Source organism: Oncorhynchus mykiss, chromosome 12, assembly GCF_013265735.2.
Source record: "Oncorhynchus mykiss isolate Arlee chromosome 12, USDA_OmykA_1.1, whole genome shotgun sequence".
NCBI lineage: Eukaryota > Metazoa > Chordata > Actinopteri > Salmoniformes > Salmonidae > Oncorhynchus > Oncorhynchus mykiss.
Window position 1 is genome coordinate 57,145,625 of NC_048576.1, and position 25,166 is coordinate 57,170,790.

General features: G+C 40.3%; 1 protein-coding gene across 2 annotated transcripts in view; it reads left to right on the forward strand.

The window, feature by feature from the left end:
- The first annotated feature begins 890 nt into the window (after positions 1-890).
- Positions 891-25,166, forward strand: part of LOC110537833 (carbohydrate-responsive element-binding protein) — a 38,852-nt gene continuing 14,576 nt past the window's right edge. The window contains exons 1-7 of one of the 2 annotated variants that reach the window (XM_021624252.2): positions 891-1,337; positions 8,832-8,938; positions 9,523-9,605; positions 9,779-9,868; positions 9,985-10,026; positions 20,959-21,133; positions 21,524-21,604. In XM_021624252.2, coding sequence (XP_021479927.2) covers positions 961-1,337; positions 8,832-8,938; positions 9,523-9,605; positions 9,779-9,868; positions 9,985-10,026; positions 20,959-21,133; positions 21,524-21,604 — 955 coding nt within the window. In that variant the 5' untranslated portion in view covers positions 891-960. The remainder of the gene's footprint in view (positions 1,338-8,831; positions 8,939-9,522; positions 9,606-9,778; positions 9,869-9,984; positions 10,027-20,958; positions 21,134-21,523; positions 21,605-25,166) is intronic. The other variant, XM_021624251.2, reaches the window with a different exon arrangement.

The following is a 25,166-nucleotide window of genomic DNA, read 5'->3' on the forward strand; positions in this document are numbered from 1 at the left end:
ATTGAAGATTGAAAGCAAAAAATATAAGCCAGGGATTTGGGTCCATCCTCCCCTGATTCAGAATATATAATATTCATAGTCTTCGCATACTTTGTCTAAGAGCTATTAAATATTGAATGCTAAAACAATTCAAAATAATTCACAAAAATAAAAGCTGTGGATTTTAGTCCATCCTCTGCTGATGTCCATCATCCCCTGACTAAGAATATATCATTTTTGTAGTAATGGCACACTTTTATTGAATATTAAAAACTAAAAATTGTATTAAATAAATACATTTCCCCCCGAAAAAGCAAATCTGTCGTTCTGCCCCTGAACAGGCAGTTAACCCACTGTTCCTAGGCCGTCATTGAAAATAAGAATTTGTTCTTAAACTGACTTGCCTAGTTAAATAAAGGTCAAATAAAAAGCCAGGGATTTTGGTCCATCCTCCTTTGAATTTTCATAGTCATAGCACGCTTTGTGTAAGAGCTATTATAGATTGAAAGCAAAAACATTTTTAGAACTACATTTATAATAAATAAAAGCCGTGGATTTTTGTCCGTCCTCCCCTGATTCAGAATATAGTATCATTTTCATAGTAATGGCATGCTTTTTTAAAGAGCTATTGAAGGTTGAAAGCCAAAATATTATTATAATATTTAAAAAAGTCTCTCTAGATAAAAAATAAAAAAGCATTGGATTTTTATATATAATGTTCATAGTCATGGCACGCTTTGTGTAAGAGCTATAGAAGATTGAAAGCCGAAATCTTATAATAATAATAAAGTGTGGATATTTCTCCATCCACCCCTGATTCAGAATATACCATCTTCATAGTAATGGCATGCTTGGTTCAATAGCTATTGACAAGAGAAACCCCAATAGCCACCGAATATCCAATATAAAACGAATTTACCTCAGTCCAAAACCGGGGGAAAAGTTCATTGCAGCGCGGAACACGTTTAATTTTATACTGGAATGGCAATGGCAGAAATAATGTCCCCGGAATTGTCTCAGGGACAAGGACAAGGACAAGGAAAGCAGAACCAGCTCAACGACTTAGAATCAGATTCGGACCAAGAGGAAGATCATGCGGCGACCACCGGGACTGGACCGGCTGTTGCTGGCTCTTTTCTCCGCGCGCAGGTCATCCATAGCGGACACTTTATGGTGTCCTCCCCGCACAGCGACTGCACCCCGCGGAGACGGAAAAGCGGTGCTACGGTGCGATATGATTTCGATACGGTGAACAGGACTTGGTGTCAAACATACAGATTCGGTCCGCTAAGTTCTGGGAGCCTTAGCATCGACCCAACGCTGACCCGGTTATTTGAGTGTATGTCACTGGCTTACAGGTAAATAAATACCTCATTATTGATTATTGTATTGTTTACTTGTGTGTAAAGTTGTCAATGGTTTCAACATTTCCACGAGGGAAGTTGTCAAAGGTGTCTGTCTACATTTCCACACTGCATGAAAATTAACCACAGTACCACCAATTAAAAACGTTTTTGTTGCATCACTTCGCCAAAATATTGTCTGCCCTTACTGTAAAAGCTAGAATTACAAGTCTCCGTATATGCCTAATATTATTACACTTTCACAAAACAATTGATTGATACTGTATGTATAGAGAATGATTAGGCTTAAATAGAAATTACAAACTCAAAAGGTGTGTCTGTGTGTGTGTAGGCTGTGTGTGTACTGTGTGTGTGCGTACATGTGTGTGGTTGGGTGAAGGGATTCAGAACAGGCTGGAGCCTACTTGCGAAACTGTTTTGAAAATCTTGACAGAGAAGTGGACTTTGGTTTGAGTTGGCAGCCGGTATGTTATGGAAGATTACAGTGTAACTAAGGGAAAGGATAAGAGAGAGTTACCACAAAGACCCTGTGCCTGCTAGCTCCTCTCTATCCCCTTACCCTATATTCAGTGTTTTTCCTTTTGTAATGAAGAAAACAAACTGATGCCAACAGGGACTTTGGCATGCTGCAGGATATTTCACTGCTGATTAGTCTATACATTATTATTAGCACTTCCCTTTCTGTGAATCAATTACATCACAAGTATTTGTTATCACATTTTTTTTTAACAACCACTGGTTGATAGACAGTATACAGTATGTACAGTGTCCAACATTGTTGCCCACCTTCCATTGAGTAAAGCAACTGTTCTTGGCTGAGTAATGGACAGATAGCGACACACAAATATCCCAAAAACCTTGAAAATACAATATTTTCACCATCATCAGGAATGATAAAGGAAGGAAGGAAGGAGACAAGAATAGTTGACAAAATAGTTTTATGATACATTGGCAATTTTCAGGGGCAATTTTTCCATGCAATATTGCTGGCAACGGAGTGTTGAATGAGACACTGTCGCAATGATGAGCAATGGGCAACATGGACATGAATAATAGATGTTATATGAAGCATATATCAACTTATTAAAACTCAATTTCCCCATTTATTTACGAATCTCCTATAGCCCTTTCACTTTGCTTTTTGTTGACTGCCACATCTGTACTGGAATTTATCAGCTAACAAACAAGCAACAAAGGGGTGTTGGCCCTGCCCTGGGCACCCACTCAACCTACTGCCAGTCAAGTCAATGACAATGCAGACATAAGGATAATTAGATTTAGAAAACGTTTTACCTCACAATTCTAAGCTAGGAAGTGCAAACAGTATTCATCAAGCTAGCCAGCTAGTTAAATAAATAAAAAATATATAACATTAAATGTAAAATCTACATGACTAGCTAGATAGCGAATTAGCCTGTTTGTCCCATTGACTTAGCATGGGTTTGCGGTTAGCATGCTAATCGATTAACATGCGCACCACCGTGGATGTTTTCGGCAGTTAAACCTGACAAACTGAACATAGTATGTATGTATGTAATAATGTACAGTATCATTATATAATATTGTAGTGGAGTAACATATTGGATGTGAATGGCCAACAATTCATTCCAACATGTGAGTTGATTCTCTCTCACTTCAGCTCAAAAACAGCCGCCATGTTTTTCTCAGTATTTTGGAAGAACAGACTGTTCACATGACCAATATCTGTGCTCTGATTGGAGGATTCCTACACATTTCCCACTAGGTGGAGCTGCCGATCAAGAGTCGCAAGATAATAAAAAATTGCTAATTTTCAATGTAAATTAGTTGCAGCAACCATTGCTGGCAACATTGCTCAGCAATATTGTATTGGGTCTTGGTTAGAAGGGATCCAGCTTTTTAAAAATTAACATCAGATTTGACTTTCGTAACAGGGTAGGAAAACTTATGCATCAGGTTAGGATAATTAACGTAGTAGTTTAGGATAATTAGGTTAAGGTTAAGAAAAGGGTTAGAGTTACCAAAAACGCAAAAAATATAAACTTTTGACGTTCATTTTGACAAAAGCTGGATCCTTTCTAGCCATGACCGCAATTCATTTGGCCGCATATTGGCAGTGTATCATGTCCTTTTATCTGGGGAATTTTGATATGCAGCGCCACCGTGTGGACAGTTGTATTATTTTACAAATCCTCCAATTAGAGCACAGATATGGACTCCCGAGTGGCTCGGCGGTCGAAGGCATTGCATCTCAGTGTAAGAGGCGCCACTACAGTCCCTGGTTTGAATCCAGGCTGTGTCACATCCAGCCGTGATTGGGAGTCACATAGGCCCAGCGTCGTCTGGGTTTGGCCGGTTTAGGCCATCATTGTAAATAAGAATTTGTTCTTAACTGACTTGCCTAGTTAAAACTAGTTAGGGATAGGCGGGACGCAAATGTCTCAACTGGCCAATTGCCAGGGAAAATGCAGAGCGCCAGATTCAAATAAAATACTATAAAATAAAAAACTTTCATTAAATCACACATGTAAGATACTCAATTAAAGCTACACTCGTTGTGAATCCAGCCAACATGTCAGATTATAAAAATGCTTTTCGGCGAAAGCATAAGAAGCTATTATCTGATAGCCTGCACCATCTGCACCAGCAGTAAACAAAGGAGTTAACATATTTCAACCCTGCAGGCGCTACACAAAACACTGAAATAAAATATAAAACATGCATTACCTTTGACGAGCTTCTTTTGTTGGCACTCCAATATGTCCCATAAACATCACAATTGGTCATTTTGTTCGATTAATTCCGTCCATATATATCCAAAATGTCCATTTATAAAGCGCGTTTGATCCAGAAAAAACAGCTTACAAAAAACGCAACGTCACTACAAAATATTTCAAAAGTTGCCTATAAACTTTGCCAAAATATTTCAAACTACTTTTGTAATACAACTTTAGGTATTTTTAAACGTTAATAAACGATCAAATTGTAGACGGGGCAATCTGTGTTCAATACAGGAAAGAAAACAAACCGGCGCCACTTTTCACGTCTTGCGCAACTCACAAAAGTGTCCCCAGTTCCTAGTTGGCCTACTTCTTCATTGCACAAAGGAATAACCTCAACCAAATTCCAAAGACTGGTGACATCCAGTGGAAGTAGGAACTGAAAAAAGGTCCCTAAGAAATATCCCTTGGCAATTATTTTTTATTTTATTTTTTTATTTTACCTTTATTTAACCAGGTAGGCAAGTTGAGAACAAGTTGTCATTTACAATTGCGACCTGGCCAAGATAAAGCAAAGCAGTTCGACAGATACAACGACACAGAGTTACACATGGAGTAAAACAAACATACAGTCAATAATACAGTATAAACAAGTCTATATACAATGTGAGCAAATGAGGTGAGAAGGGAGGTAAAGGCAAAAAAGGCCATGGTGGCAAGGTAAATACAATATAGCAAATAAAACACTGGAATGGTAGTTTTGCAATGGAAGAATGTGCAAAGTAGAAATAAAAATAATGGGGTGCAAAGGAGCAAAATAAATAAATTAATTAAATACAGTTGGGAAAGAGGTAGTTGTTTGGGCTAAATTATAGGTGGGCTATGTGCAGTAATCTGTGAGCTGCTCTGACAGTTGGTGCTTAAAGCTAGTGAGGGAGATAAATGTTTCAGAGATTTTTGTAGTTCGTTCCAGTCATTGGCAGCAGAGAACTGGAAAGAGAGGCGGCCAAAGAAAGAATTGGTTTTGGGGGTGACTAGAGAGATATATGTGCTACAGGTGGGAGATGCTATGGTGACCAGCGAGCTGAGATAAGGGGGGACTTTACCTAGCAGGGTCTTTTAGAGGACATGGAGCCAGTGGGTTTGGCGACGAGTATGAAGCGAGGGCCAGGCAACGAGAGCGTACAGGTTGCAATGGTGGGTAGTATATGGGGCTTTGGTGACAAAATGGATTGCACTGTGATAGACTGCATCCAATTTGTTGAGTAGGGTATTGGAGGCTATTTTGTAAATGACATCGCCAAAGTCGAGGATTGGTAGGATGGTCAGTTTTACAAGGGTATGTTTGGCAGCATGACTGAAGGATGCTTTGTTGCGAAATAGGAAGCCAATTCTAGATTTAACTTTGGATTGGAGATGTTTGATATGGGTCTGGAAGGAGAGTTTACAGTCTAACCAGACACCTAAGTATTTGTAGTTGTCCACGTATTCTAAGTCAGAGCCGTCCAGAGTAGTGATGTTGGACAGGCGGGTAGGTGCAGGTAGCGATCGGTTGAAGAGCATGCATTTAGTTTTACTTGTATTTAAGAGCAATTGGAGGCCACGGAAGGAGAGTTGTATGGCATTGAAGCTTGCCTGGAGGGTTGTTAACACAGTGTCCAAAGAAGGGCCGGAAGTATACAGAATGGTGTCGTCTGCGTAGAGGTGGATCAGAGACTCACCAGCAGCAAGAGCGACCTCATTGATGTATATAGAGAAGAGAGTCGGTCCAAGAATTGAACCCTGTGGCACCCCCATAGAGACTGCCAGAGGTCCGGACAACAGACCCTCCGATTTGACACACTGAACTCTATCAGAGAAGTAGTTGGTGAACCAGGCGAGGCAATCATTTGAGAACCCAAGGCTGTTGAGTCTGCCGATGAGGATGTGGTGATTGACAGTCGAAAGCCTTGGCCAGATCAATGAATACGGCTGCACAGTAATGTTTCTTATCGATGGCGGTTAAGATATCGTTTAGGACCTTGAGCGTGGCTGAGGTGCACCCATGACCAGCTCTGAAACCAGATTGCATAGCAGAGAAGGTATGGTGAGATTCGAAATGGTCGGTAATCTGTTTGTTGACTTGGCTTTCGAAGACCTTAGAAAGGCATGGTAGGATAGGAATAGGTCTGTAGCAGTTTGGGTCAAGAGTGTCCCCCCCTTTGAAGAGGGGATGACCGCAGCTGCTTTCCAATCTTTGGGAATCTCAGACGACACGAAAGAGAGGTTGAACAAGCTAGTAATAGGGGTGGCAACAATTTCGGCAGATAATTTTAGAAAGAAAGGGTCCAGATTGTCTAGCCCGGCTGATTTGTAGGGGTCCAGATTTTGCAATAACAAGTCAGGAAACAGAGAGAGGAAAAAAAAAAATCTGAACAGTTAGTCCTCTGGGTTTTGCCTGCTACACAAGTTCTGTTATACTCACAGACATGATTCAACAGTTTTAGAAACTTCAGAGTGTTTTCTATCCAAATCTATGAATAATATGCATATCTTATATTCTTGGCATGAGTAGCAGGAAGTTGAAATTGGGCACGCTATTTATCCAAAAGTGAAAATTCTGCCCCCTAGCCCCAAGAGGTTAAATAAAAACAAATAAACTATTGGTCATGTGATCAGTCTGCCATTCTAAAATATTTAGGAAAACATGGCAACTGTTTTTGAGCTGAAAATCAACTCCTGTTTTGGAATGAAATGTTGGCCATTCACATCTGAAATGTTTTCTCCCTACAATATACGATCATGATATGTAAATACATACATACTGTGTACAGTTTGTCATGTTTAACTGATGAAAATATGCATGGTTGGTGCATGCTAATCAGTTAGCATGCTTACCGGAGCTCATGCAAAGTCAATGGGACAAACTGGCTAAATTAGCTAACTAGCTAGCCACGTAGCTTGTTAGCTAGCTATAGCCATTTACATTTAGTTTTCCGTTTTAGATATTTTTTGTATGTTTAGCTAATTTGCTAGCTAGCTTAAAACCATTGACATGTTACTAGCTTGATGAATTTCAGTACAGCTGTGGCAGTTAACAGTTAACTTAGCTATAAATGAGTAAATAAATGGGGAAATTAAGTTTTAAATGGATTTATGCTTCATATGAAATCTATTATCATGTCCATGCTACTCATTGCTCCAGTGTCTCATACTCCTCTCCGTTTCCACCATCATTACTCATCAATATTGCATAAAAAATTGCCAATGTGTCATGGCCTTTAGAACTGCCCGAACAATGTCTTCTCTGTGTGTGTGTGTGTGTGTGTGTGTGTGCCACGCCATCAACAATGCTTGGCACAGAGAGGAAGTCTCTTCCTTCTACTACTCCAATCAAGCTTTTACAATCTGATAGTTGCTCCATGAATAAAACACACACGACCAGAGCCAAGAAAAATACTGCAGCCCTAAAGAAAGACTGCTACTAAATCCATGTTTCAGGTGTTTACTAGACTATATTCAGCAATAGACCTTTCTTTGATTGAGGAAGGAAGCTAGGAATATTTTATCATGCTAAGGATACAACAACACAGTGTACTAGCATAACCAATCATTCAATCTTTAAGCATAAGCAATCCATGAATGTATCCTGTATCAGTTTAAACAAAAGCTAGCTATTGCCAATGAAATGCAGCACTGAATCTGATAGGATACACACTATTAGCACAGGAATTGTTATTTATTTTTAATTTCCGCTGATGGATCTAATGAACATTGCCTTTTCAAACAGTTTTTCTGAGACGTCTTAGTGTTCGCTTTTTTTGTAAAGTGTTAACAGCATATTTTATGTCAGGTACTTTGTTAAAACAACATTTTACATAGAACATTTATTAATCACCCTCCAGATGGGTGAATGTTATGGTTTATTTAACCCATTAGCTTCATCAAGTCAATTTGTACCCGGTTAATGTGCCTCCTCTGCTGTTTTCCTGAACGTGGATGCTGGCAGGGTTTTCACTTTAGTTATTTGACATCATCCAGCATCCAGCCCCTAGGAAATGATTCACCTGGCTTCCTAGCAACCCAATAAGCACCAGCCATTAAGTGGCCCCTTCTCACCAACTCGTGTGCTGACTGTCTTAGTCTGACACTGGAAAGGCACAGGGTCGAAAACAGCCTGCTTTTTTGCTCAGTGGCATCCTTTTCCCTGTTTAGTTAACCAAAAGTAGAACATTATTTAGGAAAGAGGGTGCCATTTTGTACACATACCCTTCCAGTGTTCTGGTGGAAAGGCTCCTCTGATTGGGTGCCATCAGGGCTGTGTGAAAATGATGACGTCAAGAAAGAGGCAGCATTAATATACAGTTTCAGTGCTCTTGTTTTTAACAATGAGGCAGAGGACTGGTCCTTTCATATATTGTAGCTTTTTCTCAATGCTGGATGATATGTGGAGAATAGAATAGAGAATAATAGAATAGAGCATCCAGTTTCTGCATCTCTAATATTTATCCTCTGCTTGTAATCTCATCGTTGTGTTTTGACAATCATTAACTCTGTCAATTGCTTGTCTCTCTGTCTCTCTTTGTAAATGGGAGGGAAGGAAAGTTTGCCCAAGGTTGTCATAACATAACCATTCCTCCCTAATAAATAGAATATCTTGAAGTGGGACACAAATTACATTGAAGCATATTTTTTACTTAAATATCACAGGTATAATGCTTTGTTACTTGTTATAAGCATGTATATGAACCTTTATAATGTCTTAATTCCTTTATTTTGTGTGACTAAGGATTATGTTATGTCTTTTCAGTGGTAAAATAGTCTCTCCGAAGTGGAAGTCTTTCAAAGGCCTGCGGCTGCTCTGGAGAGACAAAATCCGTCTGAATAATGGAATCTGGAGAGCCTGGTTCATCCAGTGTAAGTTCTCTCCTGTGTAGCTAAGTTCGTAGAACATGATGGTTGAAACACCAGAGTTGTAGGTTCGATTCCCACAGGGGACCAGTATGAAAAAGTACCAAAATGTATGCACTCGTTTCTGTAAATTGCTCTCGATAAGACTGTCTGCTAAATGACTAAAATGTAATTCCATTCATCCTCACTCTGTTTTTTCACTCTGAGCAGCTTGCATGTCTCCTGTCGTCCCAGGGTTGTTTAATCTGATAACAGACAGGGAGAGCTTTGTTCAACCGAACTGATACATGAACTTGTTACTACAGTACAGTCACACAACAAAGAGAATAGCTCGAGTGGGATATCTCCTACAACTACTGTACAATGTGGACTGAATTCATTTTAACACAATGCAAAAAACATACTAATGAGAGCTCCATTACTTTATTCACATGATGTTGAAGCCACATTTGGAAAGAAAACACAGAAAAAACAGAATTGACTGATTTATTGAGAGAATTGGCAGAGTTGACAGATTTGAGAGTCCATTGAACCATTAATCCAAGTCATGATTGAATGATCAGTTGTTTCTCGTCCGTCCTGTGGTACAGACGTGGAGAAGAGGAAGAACCCTGTGTGTGGGTTCGTCACCCCACTGGAGGGCTCCGAGGCCGACGCCCATCGCAAACCTGAAGTAGGTGACCTTTGACCCCCAAGGCCGAGTGAGGAAGTAGCCAATATAGTGCACTGCTTTTGAGGAGGGCCTACAAGGCTCTTGTCAAATGTAGTGCACTATGTAGGGAATAGGACATACCTATTTAAAATCAACTCCTATTAACTCCTATGTTTTTTGTTTTCTCTTGTAAGGCTATAGTTCTAGAAGGCAGCTACTGGAAGCGTAGGATCGAGGTAGTGATCAAAGAATACCACAAGTGGAGGATCTACTACAAGAAGAGGGTGAGTGCTCATTTTGGACATAGATAAGGATCCTTTTGCATTATGACATTTTGTTATGCATTCTTTTCATGTCATTCCAGTTGTACTAAATTCCGTTTCTTCTTCATCCATTGAAGCTTCAGAAAAACAAAGATGGCCTTTTGTCAATGCTACAGAAGGTAAGATAAAGACTTGAATAATTCAACTCTACTTATAATTTCCCTCTTTTTGGAACAGGTTTTAATTTCCCAACATTTTTGTAACAGGCCCTGCCAGTATGTGCACTCCTTAGTCAAACATTGAAAACATGTGTGAGGAGAGTTTCCATATCTCAATAATTATATATGTTTGGTCAAGTATGGGAACGGACCATCGTCTGACCGTTTATGCCATTAAGTTTAGCCAAACGTGCATGCATGCGCGCGCGTGTGTGCGTGGCTGTGATATTGACAGAGCAGATTAATGACCCAGGTGTATTGTGTTTACCTTAGTAGGTTTGGAGCTCACCATATGTTTGTCAAAGTCCTATCACTGTCTATTAATAGATTCCATTCAGATTCTTCCGGCCTTGGTCAGTCAGAGAAGAAAACAGAGGGGAGGCACAAAAAGGAAAAATAGAAAACATGCAAAAGTACTTGCGTCACAGGCCGACATTGGTGATCAAGTTTGTATTGTCTTCTGTGACAATACCTCTAATCTCTCTCTCTGTACCCCCACCCAATCTCTCTTTCTCTGCTCTGCCTGTCTTTCACCAAGGATGTGGCTTCAGACTTTAATATGTAATTTAATCAAATCTGACCCACTTGCTGATGGGTTGCATTGTGAAGCAGGGGGAAATGTAAGGTCTTTGTTGTTCTACTGGATGTGTGAACGTGAGTTTGTGACGTCGGTGTCACTCTGGCGCAAAAACAAATTAGCCATATTGGGAAGAGGATGTGGGTTTTTTTGTTGTTATTTTTTTGTATTTAACCTTCATTTAACTAGGCAAGTCAGTTCAGAACAAATTCTTATTTACAATGACGGCCGACCCAGGCCAAACCCTAACCCGGACGATGCTGGGCCAATTGTGCGCCGCCCTATGGGACTCCCAATTACAGCCAGTTGTGATACAGCTTGGAATCAAACCAGGGTCTGTAGTGACGACTCTAACACTGAGATGCAGTGCCTTAGAACGCTTGTTTAAGAAGAGAAGCATTGGGAGGAAAGAAAGAGGTTGAGGGATGGAGAGGGGAGAGATGCTGGATATATACCTTATTAATGACTCACATGAGCACACGTGTGTCCTCTCAACCCACAAAACCCTAAACCCACTCTGTGTGCAAAATACATGGTCAGGTGAAGTCCCACACCCACTCTGCATTATGCAGTACATGGTCAGGTTTCCCCTATGCTCCTGTGTTGTCTCCCAACCATTCTGTCACTCTATCTCCTTATTCATCTTCCCCATCCCTTCCTGCACCTCCTCCTTTTCACCTCTATTTTACTCCATCTTAATCATCTAACTACACTCTTTTAAAAAAGTGTTCTTCATTTATCCCCATAGGAGAACACTTTTTGGTTCCAGTTAGAACCCTTTGGTGGTGAAAACATTTCTACCTAGAACCATTTAGTGGTGAAAGGGTTCTATGTAGAACCTCACATTAGTTTAAGGATTCCTCTTAGAGCCTAAAATAGTTATTTTCAGAGGGTTTACTATGGGGACAATTGAAGAACCTTTTATGGTTCTAGGTAGCACTTTCTTTTCTGAGAATGTACAGTTGAAGTTGGAAGTTTACATACACTTGGGTTGGAGTCATTAGAACTAGTTTTTCAACCACTCCACAAATGTCTTTTTAACAAACTATAGTTTTGGCAAGTCGGTTAGGACATCTACTTTGTGCATGACACAAGCAATTTTTCCAACAATTGTTTACAGACAGATTATTTCACTTATAATTCACTGTATCACAATTCCAGTGGGTCAGAAGTTTACATACACTAAGTGTACTGTGCCTTTAAACAGCTTGGAAAATTCCAGAAAATTATGTCATGGCTTTAGAAGCTTCTGATAGGCTAATTGACATAATTTGAGTCAATTGGAGGTGTACCTGTGGATGCATTTCAAGGCCTACCTTCAAACTCAGTAGATCTGGTTCATCCTTGGGAGCAATTTCCAAACGCCTGAACGTACCACATTCATCTATACAAACAATAGTACGCAAGTATAAACACCACGGGACCACGCAGCTGTCATACCGCTCAGGAAGGAGACGCGTTCTGTCTCCTAGAGATGAACGTACTTTGGTGCGAAAAGTGCAAATCAATCCCAGAACAACTGCAAAGAACCTTGTGAAGATGCTGGAGGAAACAGGTACAAAAGTATCTATATCCACAGTAAAACGAATCCTATATCGACATAACCTGAAAGGCCGCTCAGCAAGGAAGAAGCCACTGCTCCAAAACCGCCATAAAAAAGCCAGACTACAGTTTGCAACTTCACATGGGGACAAAGATCGTACTTTTTGGAGAAATGTCCTCTGGTCTGATGTAACAAAAATAGAACTGTTTGGCCATAATGACCATCGCTATGTTTGGAGGAAAAAGGGGGAGGCTTGCAAGCCGAAGAACACCATCCCAACCGTGAAGCACGGGGATGCCAGAATCATGTTGTGGGGGTGCTTTGTTGCAGGTGGGACTGGTGCACTTCACAAAATAGATGGCATCATCATGAGGCAGGAAAATGATGTGGATATATTGAAGCAACATCTCAAGACATCAGTCAGGAAGTGAAAGTTTGGTTGCAAATGGGTCTTCCTAATGGACAAAGACCCCAAGCATACTGTGGCAAATTGGCTTAAGGACAACAAAGTCAAGGTATTGGTGTGGCCATCACAAAGCCCTGACCTCAATCCCATAGAAAATTTGTGGGCTGAACTGAAAAAGCGTGTGCGAGCAAGGAGGCCTACAAACCTGACTCAGTTACACCATTGTGGGAAGCTTGTGGAAGGCTACCCGAAATGTTTGACCCAGTTAAACAATTTAAAGGCAATGCTACCAAATACTAATTGAGTGTTTGTAAACTTCTGATCAAGTGGGAATGTGATGAAAGAAATAAAAACTGAAATAAATCATTCTCTCTACTATTATTCTGACATTTCACATTCTTAAAATAAAGTGGTGGTCCTAACTGACCTAAAACAGATAATTATTAAATGTTAGTAATTGTGAAAAACTGAGTTTAAATGTATTAGGATAAGGTTTATGTAAACTTCCGACTTCAACTGTATGCACCCATCTGAAGTGCAAATGTATTGCATTGGGAAGTGTATACATTGCATGGGAAGTCTATACATTGCATGGGACGTCTGAAGTCAGTTAAGGCATTGTTTACTGTGTCGAAGGTTCTGCAGGTCCTTGTAACACCTGATCAGGTTTGTGAGCACCAGAGATAATGTTTGACTGTGTGTAGAACTCTGTGTTGTCTGGGACTGTGCTGTACTAGAAGGATAGAGAGGGAAAACTGTGTATACAGGGCAGAGTATTACAGGACTGACTGTGGTTAAAAGGAACACAAGCCGACAAACCTCACTGAGGCCAAAGTTCATTTGACACGAGCGAAAGCACCTGCTATCAGCTCACAACATTCACACAACTTTTGTAGTTTATCTGGTCTTGACTTAAGCTAGAATTGTGGTCAGTTGCGTATATGGCTGATGTAGGGTCCTTTTTGTTTAGTTCAGTAGCCCTTTCCACTCGCAGACCATCATCCCATATACGGCTTGAACATTTCAGATTTTGTCATTGATTACTTAAATTGGAAACCAGTGGCTGTACAGTATACATGCTATATTATGTCAGAGCACAGGTTCTCCATTTAACAGCACTGTATAGGTTTTGACTGACAGCCGTTATAAACTTGAGCACCGCGCACGACAAGAAGATGCCCCCATCCCTCCTGCTATTTGGGCTACTTTTGCACATTTGTTGTTGTCTGAGTAAGGGAACTGCTGTACCTTAAGATGACTCTGTGTATTTTGAAAGATGAGATGTGGAGGATTATAATGAATACTGCTTTGATGTCATTCAAGCAAACTACACACCCATGAGTCCAAATGTGTACTTCATATTTTAAACCTCACGTAATTTACAGTATCAATGTTTATGATCCCTATGTTTGATCCACAGTTACAAGGATGAAATGTGTTATCATTCAGTTAGTGAAATTACATTGAAAAGACGTCTTTAGATTTTCCAGAAGTTGACATCAAGTGAAAGGTTAACAAATTTATTTTTTGGACGTCGAAAGTACATCTTATACGGACGATAAAAACACATCTTATACGGACTTCACAAATACAAAATACGTATTTCCTAGACATTGAAAATATATATTTTCCGGACATTGAAAATACCTATTTTCCTTATGATGAAAATGAGTATTTTTCAGTCATTGATTCTATGGACAAATTTCAACTGATATACATTATCAATTAGGTAAGCATTATACCACAATAATAATTTTCCACACCTCTTAAAAGGAAAGAGGAGCCAAATGTAGATCGTAAACAAAAGATTTATTATTGCTCCCATAAATCACATGCAATTAAGTAAGCTTTTTTAAAAGCTTTAAATCTGAATGATGATGTTCAAAGTAGTCTAATACATAGAAAAAAGAGAGAAAAAAACACTTCAACTACAATAAGATTCTGAGTAACGATTACATATTAATTTTCTTGCTATGACTGTGATATGTTGTTGTTTATCTACCTTAGGTAAATGCACTAACTGTAAGTCACTCTGGATAAGAGCGTCTGCTGAATGATTAAAATGTAATTGTAAAAAACAACACTTTTGCAAGGCATACTAGTTATTATTCTAATGAGCTCCGCCCCGAAACAATTATACATTTGGTCATTGAGTACCAGATCCAAATCTGAACGAATCATAGACATCTAGGCTATGTTTCACAAGTTTGAACATCACAGTACATTACGGCACAGTTTAGTACAGTAGAGCACAATAGAACACAGAAGAGTAAAGTACAGCACAGTACAATCCAGTACGGTACAGGACAGTAGTTTTTTCAGTACATTACAGTATGGTATATTACAGTAGAGTTACAGTAGAGTACTTACAGTAGAGTTTAATTCATTAGAGTTAAGTACAGTAGAGTACATTACATATAGTTTAATTTAGTAGAGTACAGTACAATACAGTAGTTTAATTCAGTACAGTAGAGTACGATACAGTTTAGTTTAGTAGAGTAGGGTACATTAAAGTATGGTAGAATACAGTACACTACTTTATACTTTACGGTACTCTAGTGAGCTCTAGTGTAATGTACTGTACTCTACTGTCAAATTTTTGTAGGTCTGTTTTTGGGGGTTTATTTATTCGCACCAAAGAAAATAAGTGAAAGACAAAACAGTACGGACAAAAAACAGGTAAAAATGGTGTGCAGGTGAGGTTGGAAGCACAAAGCGCTGATATGAAAACCACACCATAAATAAGTACAACAACAAAAAAGTTTGTTCAATCAGTTTAACAAAGCATATTAGTTATAATTGCACATTATATACTCAGTATAGAAGAAAAAACATGTTTGATTATGTGTGTGTGTGTTAGAGTGTGAGAGTTAGGCTACATGGAGGGGATTATTGGTAGTTTGGTTCATCAGACTGACCCCCAGTCTTCACTTGGAAGTTATTGAGGGATGATGAAGTTTTGGCAAGATTACGAAAATGATTCCAGAGTATGGTACCTCACTATCTGATAGAGAATTGGCTATGTGAGGTGCGGCAGTGGGGAGGGTGAAGGTTATTGCGGTGTCTTGTGTTCTATAGATGAATTTCAGAATTAACCTGGAATAATCTATTGAAGGGTTTAGGTAAACAGTCTGGGAGATATGAGTATTTGTGTACTGGCCCAAACAATATTACAGTAAATGAGATATGGGTAAATTAAGCTGTAGTATAGAGTTAGGAAGCAAGCCTGATGAACCAAACCACTAATCTTTTTGATGATACCAACAGATTTCATTACTTATTAAAGACAAATTGAACATGATCTTTCCAGGATAACGTTTCATCAATTCAAAGGAATCGAGTGGATGTGACTTGTTCCATTTCATTCCCACCAATTCCAAATCAAATCAAAGTTTATTTGTCATGTGCACCGAAAACAACAGGTGTAGTAGACCTTAGAGTGAAATGCTTACTTACAGGCCCTAACCAACAGTGCAATTTAGTAAAAAATAGATATTAGGTGAACAATAGATAAGTAAAGAAATAACAGTAGCGAGGCTTTATACAGTAGCGATGCTATATACAGTAGCGAGGCTATAACAGTAGCGATGCTTTATATAGTAGCGAGGCTATAACAGTAGCATGTACAATAATTGAGGTAGCATGTACATGAATGTATAGTTAAAGTGACTATGCATATATGATAAACAGAGAGTAGCAGCAGCATAAAAGAGGGGTTGGGGTGGTACATTGCAAATAGTCTGGATAGACATTTTGTTCAGGAGTCTTGTGGCTTGGGGATAAAAGTTGTTACGAAGCCTTTTGGTCCGAGACTTGGCGCTGTCCGGTACCACTTGCCATGCGGTAATAGAGAGAACAGTCTATGACTGGGGTGGCTAGGGTCTTTGACCATTTTTAGGGCCTTCCTCTGACACCGCCTGGTATAGAGGTCATGGATGGCAGGCAGTTTAGCCCCAGTGATGTACTGGGCCGTACGCACTACCCTCTGTAGTGCCTTGCGGTCAGAGGCCGAGCAGTTGCCGTACCAGGCAGTGATGCTCTCGATGTTGCAGCTGTAGAACCTTTTGAGGATCTGAGGACCCATGCCAAATCTTTCCAGTCTCCTGAGGGGGAATAGGCTTTGTTGTGCCCTCTTCACAACGGTCTTGCTGTGTTTGGACCATTCTAGTTTATTGGTGATGATTGAGATTCTGGCTCTATTTTTTTACAATATTTCCTATCCTTACTAGTGAATACAATAAAGTTAGATTTGTTTTACATTTAAAGATCATGTGTTTATCTGGAACCATTCAGAAAATGTTGTCATACCTGAGTTGGCTTCATGAATTAGTGAATCAAAATGATCGTGTGATAATAATCAAATTGGTATCATCAGCAAAGAGAATGGGAAGTACAGTAGAAGATACAGCAGCAAGGTCATTGATATAGATTAGGAATAACAAAGGTCACAATTATCCAACCCTGTGGCACATCACAGGATATCTTGGCCCTGGTAGATGCACAGCCAGCCGATTGCATAAACACATTGTTCTCTATCATAAACATAACTATATAACCAGTTATACCTGTATGTATAATCATGAAAACTGTAATAATGCAATTTAGAAAATAATATTTAATGATTCACCGTGTCAAACGCTTTGGATAAATCAAAAAAGATGCGAAGAGCGTATTCATTGTTGTTTAAGGGCTGTAAAGATTTAATCCACAAATTGCAAAATAGTCAAATCTGTGGAGTAGAGTTTACGAAAACCATATTGGTGCTCATAAAGAATACAGTGTTGATTTAAATGTTTCAACATTCTTTTATACATTCATTTTTCTAGGATTTTAGAAAAACATGGTAATACAGATATTGGGAGAACATTTGTAAAAGATCTTGGATCCTCAGATTTATAGAGGGAAATAACTAACTCAAATCAATACCAATTTGCATAGATTTGGTGAAGTTTGGTGAAACGTAGATGTCCATGATTGGTTCAGATTTGGTCTGGTCATATTCTGAACGTCTATGTTTGGGCCATACGTCTGTGGACGTTTAAGGTAAGGCCGGCCCGGGTCAAATCTGAACCAAAAAATAGGCGTCCATGTTTGGCCCAAATCAAGGCCTGTACGGATCGGACCAAATCTGAACCAATTATATACGTCTGTTTGGCCCAAATATAGGCCGGTCTGGACCAGACGTCTGTGGAAATTGAAATCAAGGCCTTCTTATGATTCTTTCTGATTTGTCAGAATCGGACCATAAACTTACGTCCGTGGACATTGAAATCAAGGCCTGTCCAGAACCCATCTAAAAAAGACGTACAAAAGACGTGGCCTGACGGTAAATGCTTAGCGGGTTGACTCCATTCTATTTGCACCAAAATTACAATCTGTTTGTCTGAAATGCTTTTTGAAATCCTAAAATCCTAATATGTAAGATCATATTTTATAACTTAGCCATGCTAGCCATGTTGGCAATAGAATAAACTTTCAAATATTGACCACCTGACCCAGATTGTGATTTATAAGTTTTTGGATTGCGTAAACAACAACAGTAATTGTATGATAGTTGAAAGCTATTTCCTTGAGTCAGTAAAGTGCATTGAAATTTACACTGAACAAAAATATAAACGGAACGTATAACCTGTTGAGCATTTCTCCTTTGCCAAGATAATCCATCCACCTGACAGGTGTGGCATATCAAGAAGCTGATTAAACAGCATGATTACTACACAGGTGCGCCTTGTGCAGGAGACAATAAAAGGCCACTCTAAAATGTGCCGTTTTCTCACACAACACAATGCCACAGATGTCTCAAGTTTTGAGGGAGCATGCAATTGACATACTGACGACAGGAATGTACACCAAAGATTTTGCCAGAGAACTGAATGTTAATTTCTCTACCATAAGCCACCTCCAGCTTCGTTTTTGAGAATTTGGCAGTATGTCCAACCGGCCTCAAAAGCACAGATCACGTGTAACCACGCTAGCCTAGAACCTCCACATCAGGCTTCTTCACCTGCTAGATTGTCTGAGACCAGCCACCCGGACAGTTTATGAAACTTTGGGTTTGCACAACCGAAGAATTTCTGCACAAACTGTCCGAAACCGTCTCAGGGAAGCTTGTCTGCGTGCATCCTCACCAGGGTTTTGACCAGACTGCTGTTCTGAGTCGTAACTGACTTCAGTGGGCAAATGCTCACCTTCGATGGCCACTGGCACGCTGGAGAAGTGTGTTCTTCATGGATGAATCCCAGTTTCAACTGTACAGATTTATTTATCTGTTATTTTACCAGGTAAGTTGACTGAGAACACATTCTCATTTGCAGCAACGACCTGGGGAATAGTTAAAGGGGAGAGGAGGGGGATGAATGAGCCAATTGTAAACTGGGGATTATTAGGTGACCGTGATGGCCAGATTGGGAATTTAGCCAAGACACCAGGGTTAACACCCCTACTCTTACGATAAGTGCCATGGGATCTTTAATGACCTCAGAGAGTCAGGACACCCGTTTTAACGTCCCATCCAAGAGACAGCACCCTACACAGGGCAGTGTCCCCAATCCCTGCCCTGGGGTATTGGGATATTTTTTAGACCAGAGGAAAGAGTGCCTCCTACTGGTCCTCCAACACCACTTCCAGCAGCATCTGGTCTCCCATCCAAGGACTGACCAGGACCAACCCTGCTTAGCTTCAGAAGCAAGCCAGCAGTGGTATGCAGGGTGGTATGCTGCTGGCAATGACGTCGTGTGGGTGAGCGGTTTGCGGATGTCAACGTTTGGAAAGGTGTGTGGCCACCTTGTGACATCAATTAGACCTCTCACTCAAACCCTATCTAATATTTTTTTCTTATCGTGCACCTAATCAAAAATGTCTATGAATATTCTTATTATGTAACTGAATGTATCAGAGTATTTTCAGATTTTGTTATTGACAAATTCTGTGAAAAGTACAGTAAATTTAAAAAGCACATAGTTGTTCTGTTAGAAACATTTAAATGTGGCCCTATCCCTATAGGACAATTTCCACGAATGTAAGGGGTTAATTATTGGCTTAATATTAGGGCATTATCACAATTGACATAGACTAAAAATTGCTATTATTATTGTGATAAAGTGAGGGAAAGTGGAGGGAAATAGCATGTGATTGAAAGAATAACTGAATAAAACAGGTAGAAGTGACAGAATAGGATAGTTAGTATTTCTTCTGTATTTTCTCTGAGGTTCATTGCGTCCGTGTGTCTGCAGAGGGGTGGGGGTCTCTTCATGTCTGTCCGTCTGCACGTGAATGTGTGACTGACAGAATTAGGTCAGGGACAATAGACTGCTGCTCTCATTATATGGAGAGACATTAAAATAAAGAAATTACTAAAAATAACCAATAATGGAACCAGGTTCCCTGCACGTACACACAGCACATCTATGCTATAATTCCCTTTCTGTGAATGAAAAAAACTAAAAGGTGTAAACAGGGGGTTTGTCGTAATCAAAAGTAATTTCCGCCTCATTCAGGGCTTTTCTATAAATGTCTCCCCTGGTTTGGGACGGAATATTAAAAGGTTAGGACATGAGGGTGTACCACAGCATTTTAAACACAGAGAGCAGACAGAGACTAGATTAGCTGTGAATGATCGTGAATATTTATATGATTATTGGATGGGCTTGGGGGACTTGATGAAGAATATTTAAACTATATTTAACCTTTGGGCTTGAATAGCTGAATTGGACATTATTGGACACAATGAGGGAGGCAAGTGAAGTTCCATTAATGTTCAGTTGTTTTTGTCTGAGTTTAGTACATTTAATGGACAGATGAGGACTGTGAAACATTCCTTCGCTGTTTTGATTTGAGTTGATATTCATAGTCTTGCATTTGTTTAGAATTAAGAGAATTGGCCAATTTAAATATTTTATCATAGTTTGAGAGCAGTTAAATTCACATGACACGCTGTGAATTACTTTCTATTGGACTTACTCAATATTCTAATGTGATGTTTGCCAGTCTTTTTCATCTACCCCCGTCAAATATTGTACTGTACTCATTATCACATGCTTTAGTGTTGTTGTTAGTGCCCTCTAGTGTGAGGACCAGGTTTTGAGATGTGATTTGTGTCCTGAAATCTTAATTTGGGTGTCCATTCTTCGGCTCTATCTCAGTTAATCTTTCCGTGTTTCCTTGCACCTCTCTACGCCTCCTTCTCAACCCAATTGGAGGAGAAGGCCCAAGGGCCCAATGACGTGAGGAAATAGTATGGGAGGAAGTGCATAACGCTTAATTGCGATAGAGCCATTTTAGATCAGTGATTTCTTCAAGGGAGGCAGGAAGGATTTATTTTAGTGTTGGAACTGAGCCTTCATGTTATCCCCACCCCACTGTGTCCAGGGTCAGATCTGCAGGGCGGAGCTGGAGAAATGGTCCAGTCAGATGTACCAGGAGCCTGAGGTCATGCCAGAGGAGGTCCACATGTTTGACCTGGACTGCTTTCTGTCCGACATCTCTGACACCCTGTTCACCATGACCCAAAAGCCCTGCCCGTGGGCCAACGACCGGCACAACAGTGAGTACCACGCCACAACGTCCATTCTACTTACTTATCTACCTACAGTATTAATATTATACTTAGAGGAACCGTTTTACTGTCTACTGAAGCCCTACAGAAGCCCTGTCTACGATACTTGTAACACTATGATGCAAATCCCAATGAAATTGAAAATGTTTCTTCTTCTTTTTATTTTATTGACAAAAATAACAGAATACACCACTTACCATTTATCCAACCTATGGTCATGTGAGACAATAATGCAGGAAAGAAACCGCCCAACAAATGAGGAACTTCAAATGAATAAATTAGGCTAAAGATGCAAACAGAGGCACACAGCCACTGTCTCCCTGTCTCTGGTATGTTTTTCTGTATGTGATAGTAGTGTTCTACCTCATTCCTCCTCAGCGTACACCAGCAATGCTGACATGATACAGCCAGGTCTCACCCCACTGCAGCCCAATCTAGATGACTTCATGGATATCCCAGGTAATTGTGTGTGTGTGTGTGTGTGTGTGTGTGTGTGTACTGGATTTCTCTAGCAGTTTACAAACTATCAGGTCTAACTGATCTGTTCCTGGCTGGTTCAGAGGTTTTTTTCATGACTTCTCCGATCTCTTAAAGTAATCTATAACAGCCTCCACTCTTCTGGGAAGGCTTTCCACTAGATGTTGGAACATTGCTGCGGAGCATTAGTGAGGTCGGGCACTGATGTTGGGCGATTATAGGCCTGGCTCGCAGTCTGCGTTCCAATTCATTCCAAAGGAGTTTGATGGGGTTGAAGTCAGGGCTCTATGTAGGCCAGTCACGTTCTTTCACATCTATCTCTACAAACCATTTATGTATGGACCTTGCTTTGTGCACAGGAGCATTGTCATGCTGAAACAGGAAAGGGCCTTCCCCAAACTGTTGCCACAAAGTTGGAAACACAGAATTGTCTAGAATGTCACTGTATGCTGTTGTGTTAAGATTTCCCTTAATGGGAACTAAAGGGCCTAGCCCAAAACATGAAAAACAGCCCCAGACCATTATTCCTCCCCCACCAAATGTTACAGTTGGCACTATACATTGGGCCAGGAAGCATTCACTTGGCATCCGCCAAACCCAGATTCGTCCGCCGGACTGCCAGATGGTGAAGCGTGATTCATCACGCAAGAGGACGTGTTTCCACTCCTCCACAGTCCAATGGTGGCGAGCTTTATACCTCTCCAGCCGACGCTTGGCACTGCACATGGTGATCTTAGGCTTATGTGCGGCTGCTCGGCCATGGAAACCCATCTCATGAAGCTCCCGACGAACAGTTCTTGTGCTGACGTTGCTTCCAGAGGCAGTTTGTAACTCGATAGTGAGTGTTGCAGCAGAGGAAAGACGCTCTGTGCGCTTCAGCACTCGGCGGTCCCGCGCTGTGAGCTTGTGTGTCTACCACTTCATCTGAGCTGTTGTTGCTCCTAGAAGTTTCCACTTCACAATAACAGGACTTACAGTTGATCGGGGTAGCTCCATCAGGGCAGACATTTTTATGAACTGACTTGCTGGAAAGGTGGCATCCTATGACAACGCCACATTGAAAGTCACAGCTCTTCAGTAAGGCCACCCTACTGACAATGTTTGTGGAGATTGCATGGCTGTGCGCTTGATTTCATACACCCGTCAGCAATGGGTGTGGCTGAAACAACCGAATCCACTGAGTGTCCACATGCTTTTGTATATATAGTGATATATCGAAAGCTTGGGACTATATGGTTGTATCTGCATTTTTGTCAAAACTGAGTAATTGACATAGCCTTGTTCTATTCAATGTTCTCTAACTACATAGTACTCTAAGTACCTCAAATTCATGTTGTTAAGTTCAAAAGAGTACAATATAAAAATAGCCTACACCATTTAAACAAATGAGGGTTCGGAACGTTAAAGTCAATTATCTCAGAATCATCTTTTTGCAGATATAAAATTAAAGTCCCAAGCTCTTGATATGACTTACATTTAATTTGCTCTGTTAAACCTACCCTTTGGAATGACTTCGACAGCAACAGTGAATCTATTTTAGTTAGTAAGAGATCCCTCAATAATCATTTTCATGACCGCACATTGGTAGTAGTCAGTGACAAATATCAAATATTGGTTTTTAATATTTAACCTTTATTTAACTAGGCAAGTCAGTTAAGAACAAATTCTTATTTACAATGACGGCCGACCCCGGCGATGCTGGGCCAATTGTGCGCCTCCCTATGGGACTTCCAATCACGGCTGGATGTGATACAGCCTGGAATCAAACCAGGGACTGTAGTGACACCTCTTGCACTGAGATGCAGTGCCTTAGACCGCTGTGCCACTCAGGAGCCCTGGATGGGAAACCAAATGTATAGCTGTAGATAGATCAACTCTCCAGTAAGAGGTGATGCCAATCCTAAAAACAATTTCTGATACTAGATCTCACGTTGTTTCAAAGGCACAAATTCAACATATTTTATGGATGGTTTGTCTATGTTGAAAATTGGTTACCATGATGACAATCCTGTGATTGACATTTCACCTTCAAAACAGCAGTTTACATTGACTACTTTTTTAAAACCAATGTATTTTCCATGTAGATTCCACGCCACAATACGTTGGCAGATTACGTTGAAGCAATGTCGATTTAACCAGTTTGTGCCCAATGGGTTATTACAGTATATGTGTAGGGAAATCTGATGGACAGATGTGGTGACCAGAAACGATTGAAGCTCCTGATAAAAAGTTATAAATGCTACTTTACCTATATATAGATTAGACTTATGTACTCTGTTGAAGAGAGTTAGAGCTACAATAATATTTTTTCACATACAGAATCACTGCATGTAGCCAAAATGACTCTGTTAAGCAGGTAGCCAGATATGCATCTTTAATTGATTTATATTTAGGGCTTCTCTTCTAAATATGCAGCTGGGGAAACCCATATGAAAGTTAATGTATTGGCATGTATTATTATATTGTTGAGTTAAAGATTCCTCTGTGAGTGGCACCCCTGGGTTGGGCTCTCTGTTCTGTGTCATGTTTATGCCATGTCCGGAGTGAGCTGGAGGTCAGAGGCTGGGTTGAGACACAGCAGAGTAGGGAAGTGGAAGCGCATGTGGTTAACCGCAACACGTGGCAAAGGGGCCCAGCGGGATCAAGGGATAGAGATGGAGGGAAAAAAGGATGGAGGGATAGACAATAGAGGGATGGAGATATTGGAAGGTAGTATGATTTATTTTCTTCTCCGGTGGTTTGAGTAGAGGATTACATTGTTTATGACAGGAACTCTTTATTGCATTGTTGCCACTCTCAGTTTGATCACTTCCTAGGATAGTAATATGCCCTGGACTGCCATATTGATTTGATAATTATGTATTTGTCAGTGCTGCATTTCGTCCCTCTACATATCGGTACTGTAGTCCCCTGTACTGTGTGTGAGAGTGGGTTGTCAGGGGTATTGGCACGAGCATGTTCCTCCCGGTCTGTTCTTATGGCCTTGCCAGTACCAGGGTCCTTTGGCAGTAGGGTCCTTTGGGATCAGCTTTCTGCCTCCGTCACCAGGGTCAGCAGGGTGGCAGGATGCTTGTCAGGGCCCATGTGTTTAACTGATGGACACACAAATAGAGACTCCCTTCCCATCCCTCCATGTGACTGTGTCACAACATACACCATGCCATGATGTGACTGAGACAGAAGGAAACAAAGCCTCGCAGGTTGTATATCATACCAGGTTGGTTTGAGTGGGTATGATCCTCAGTTGTTAGAGTAGGGTTGCCCATTGATACAGTGTCTTCTTGAACCTTCATGAAGGTTCACATTGCTAAGGAACTAAGGTTCATATTGGTAAGTATTCTTGTAAATTATCTCTGAAAATGCATTACTGCTAGATTTTATGGGATTTTTTCATATCTTAACAGGTATTCCCTTAAAATATTGCATTCATTAGGGAAGGACATTCTTTCGTTCAACTTGTTTTAAACTTTAAAAAACAATTTCCTGATTTCACAGAAATAAATTTCTGGTTCCTGCTGTGCAAAAGATTCACAGAATGTTGTTA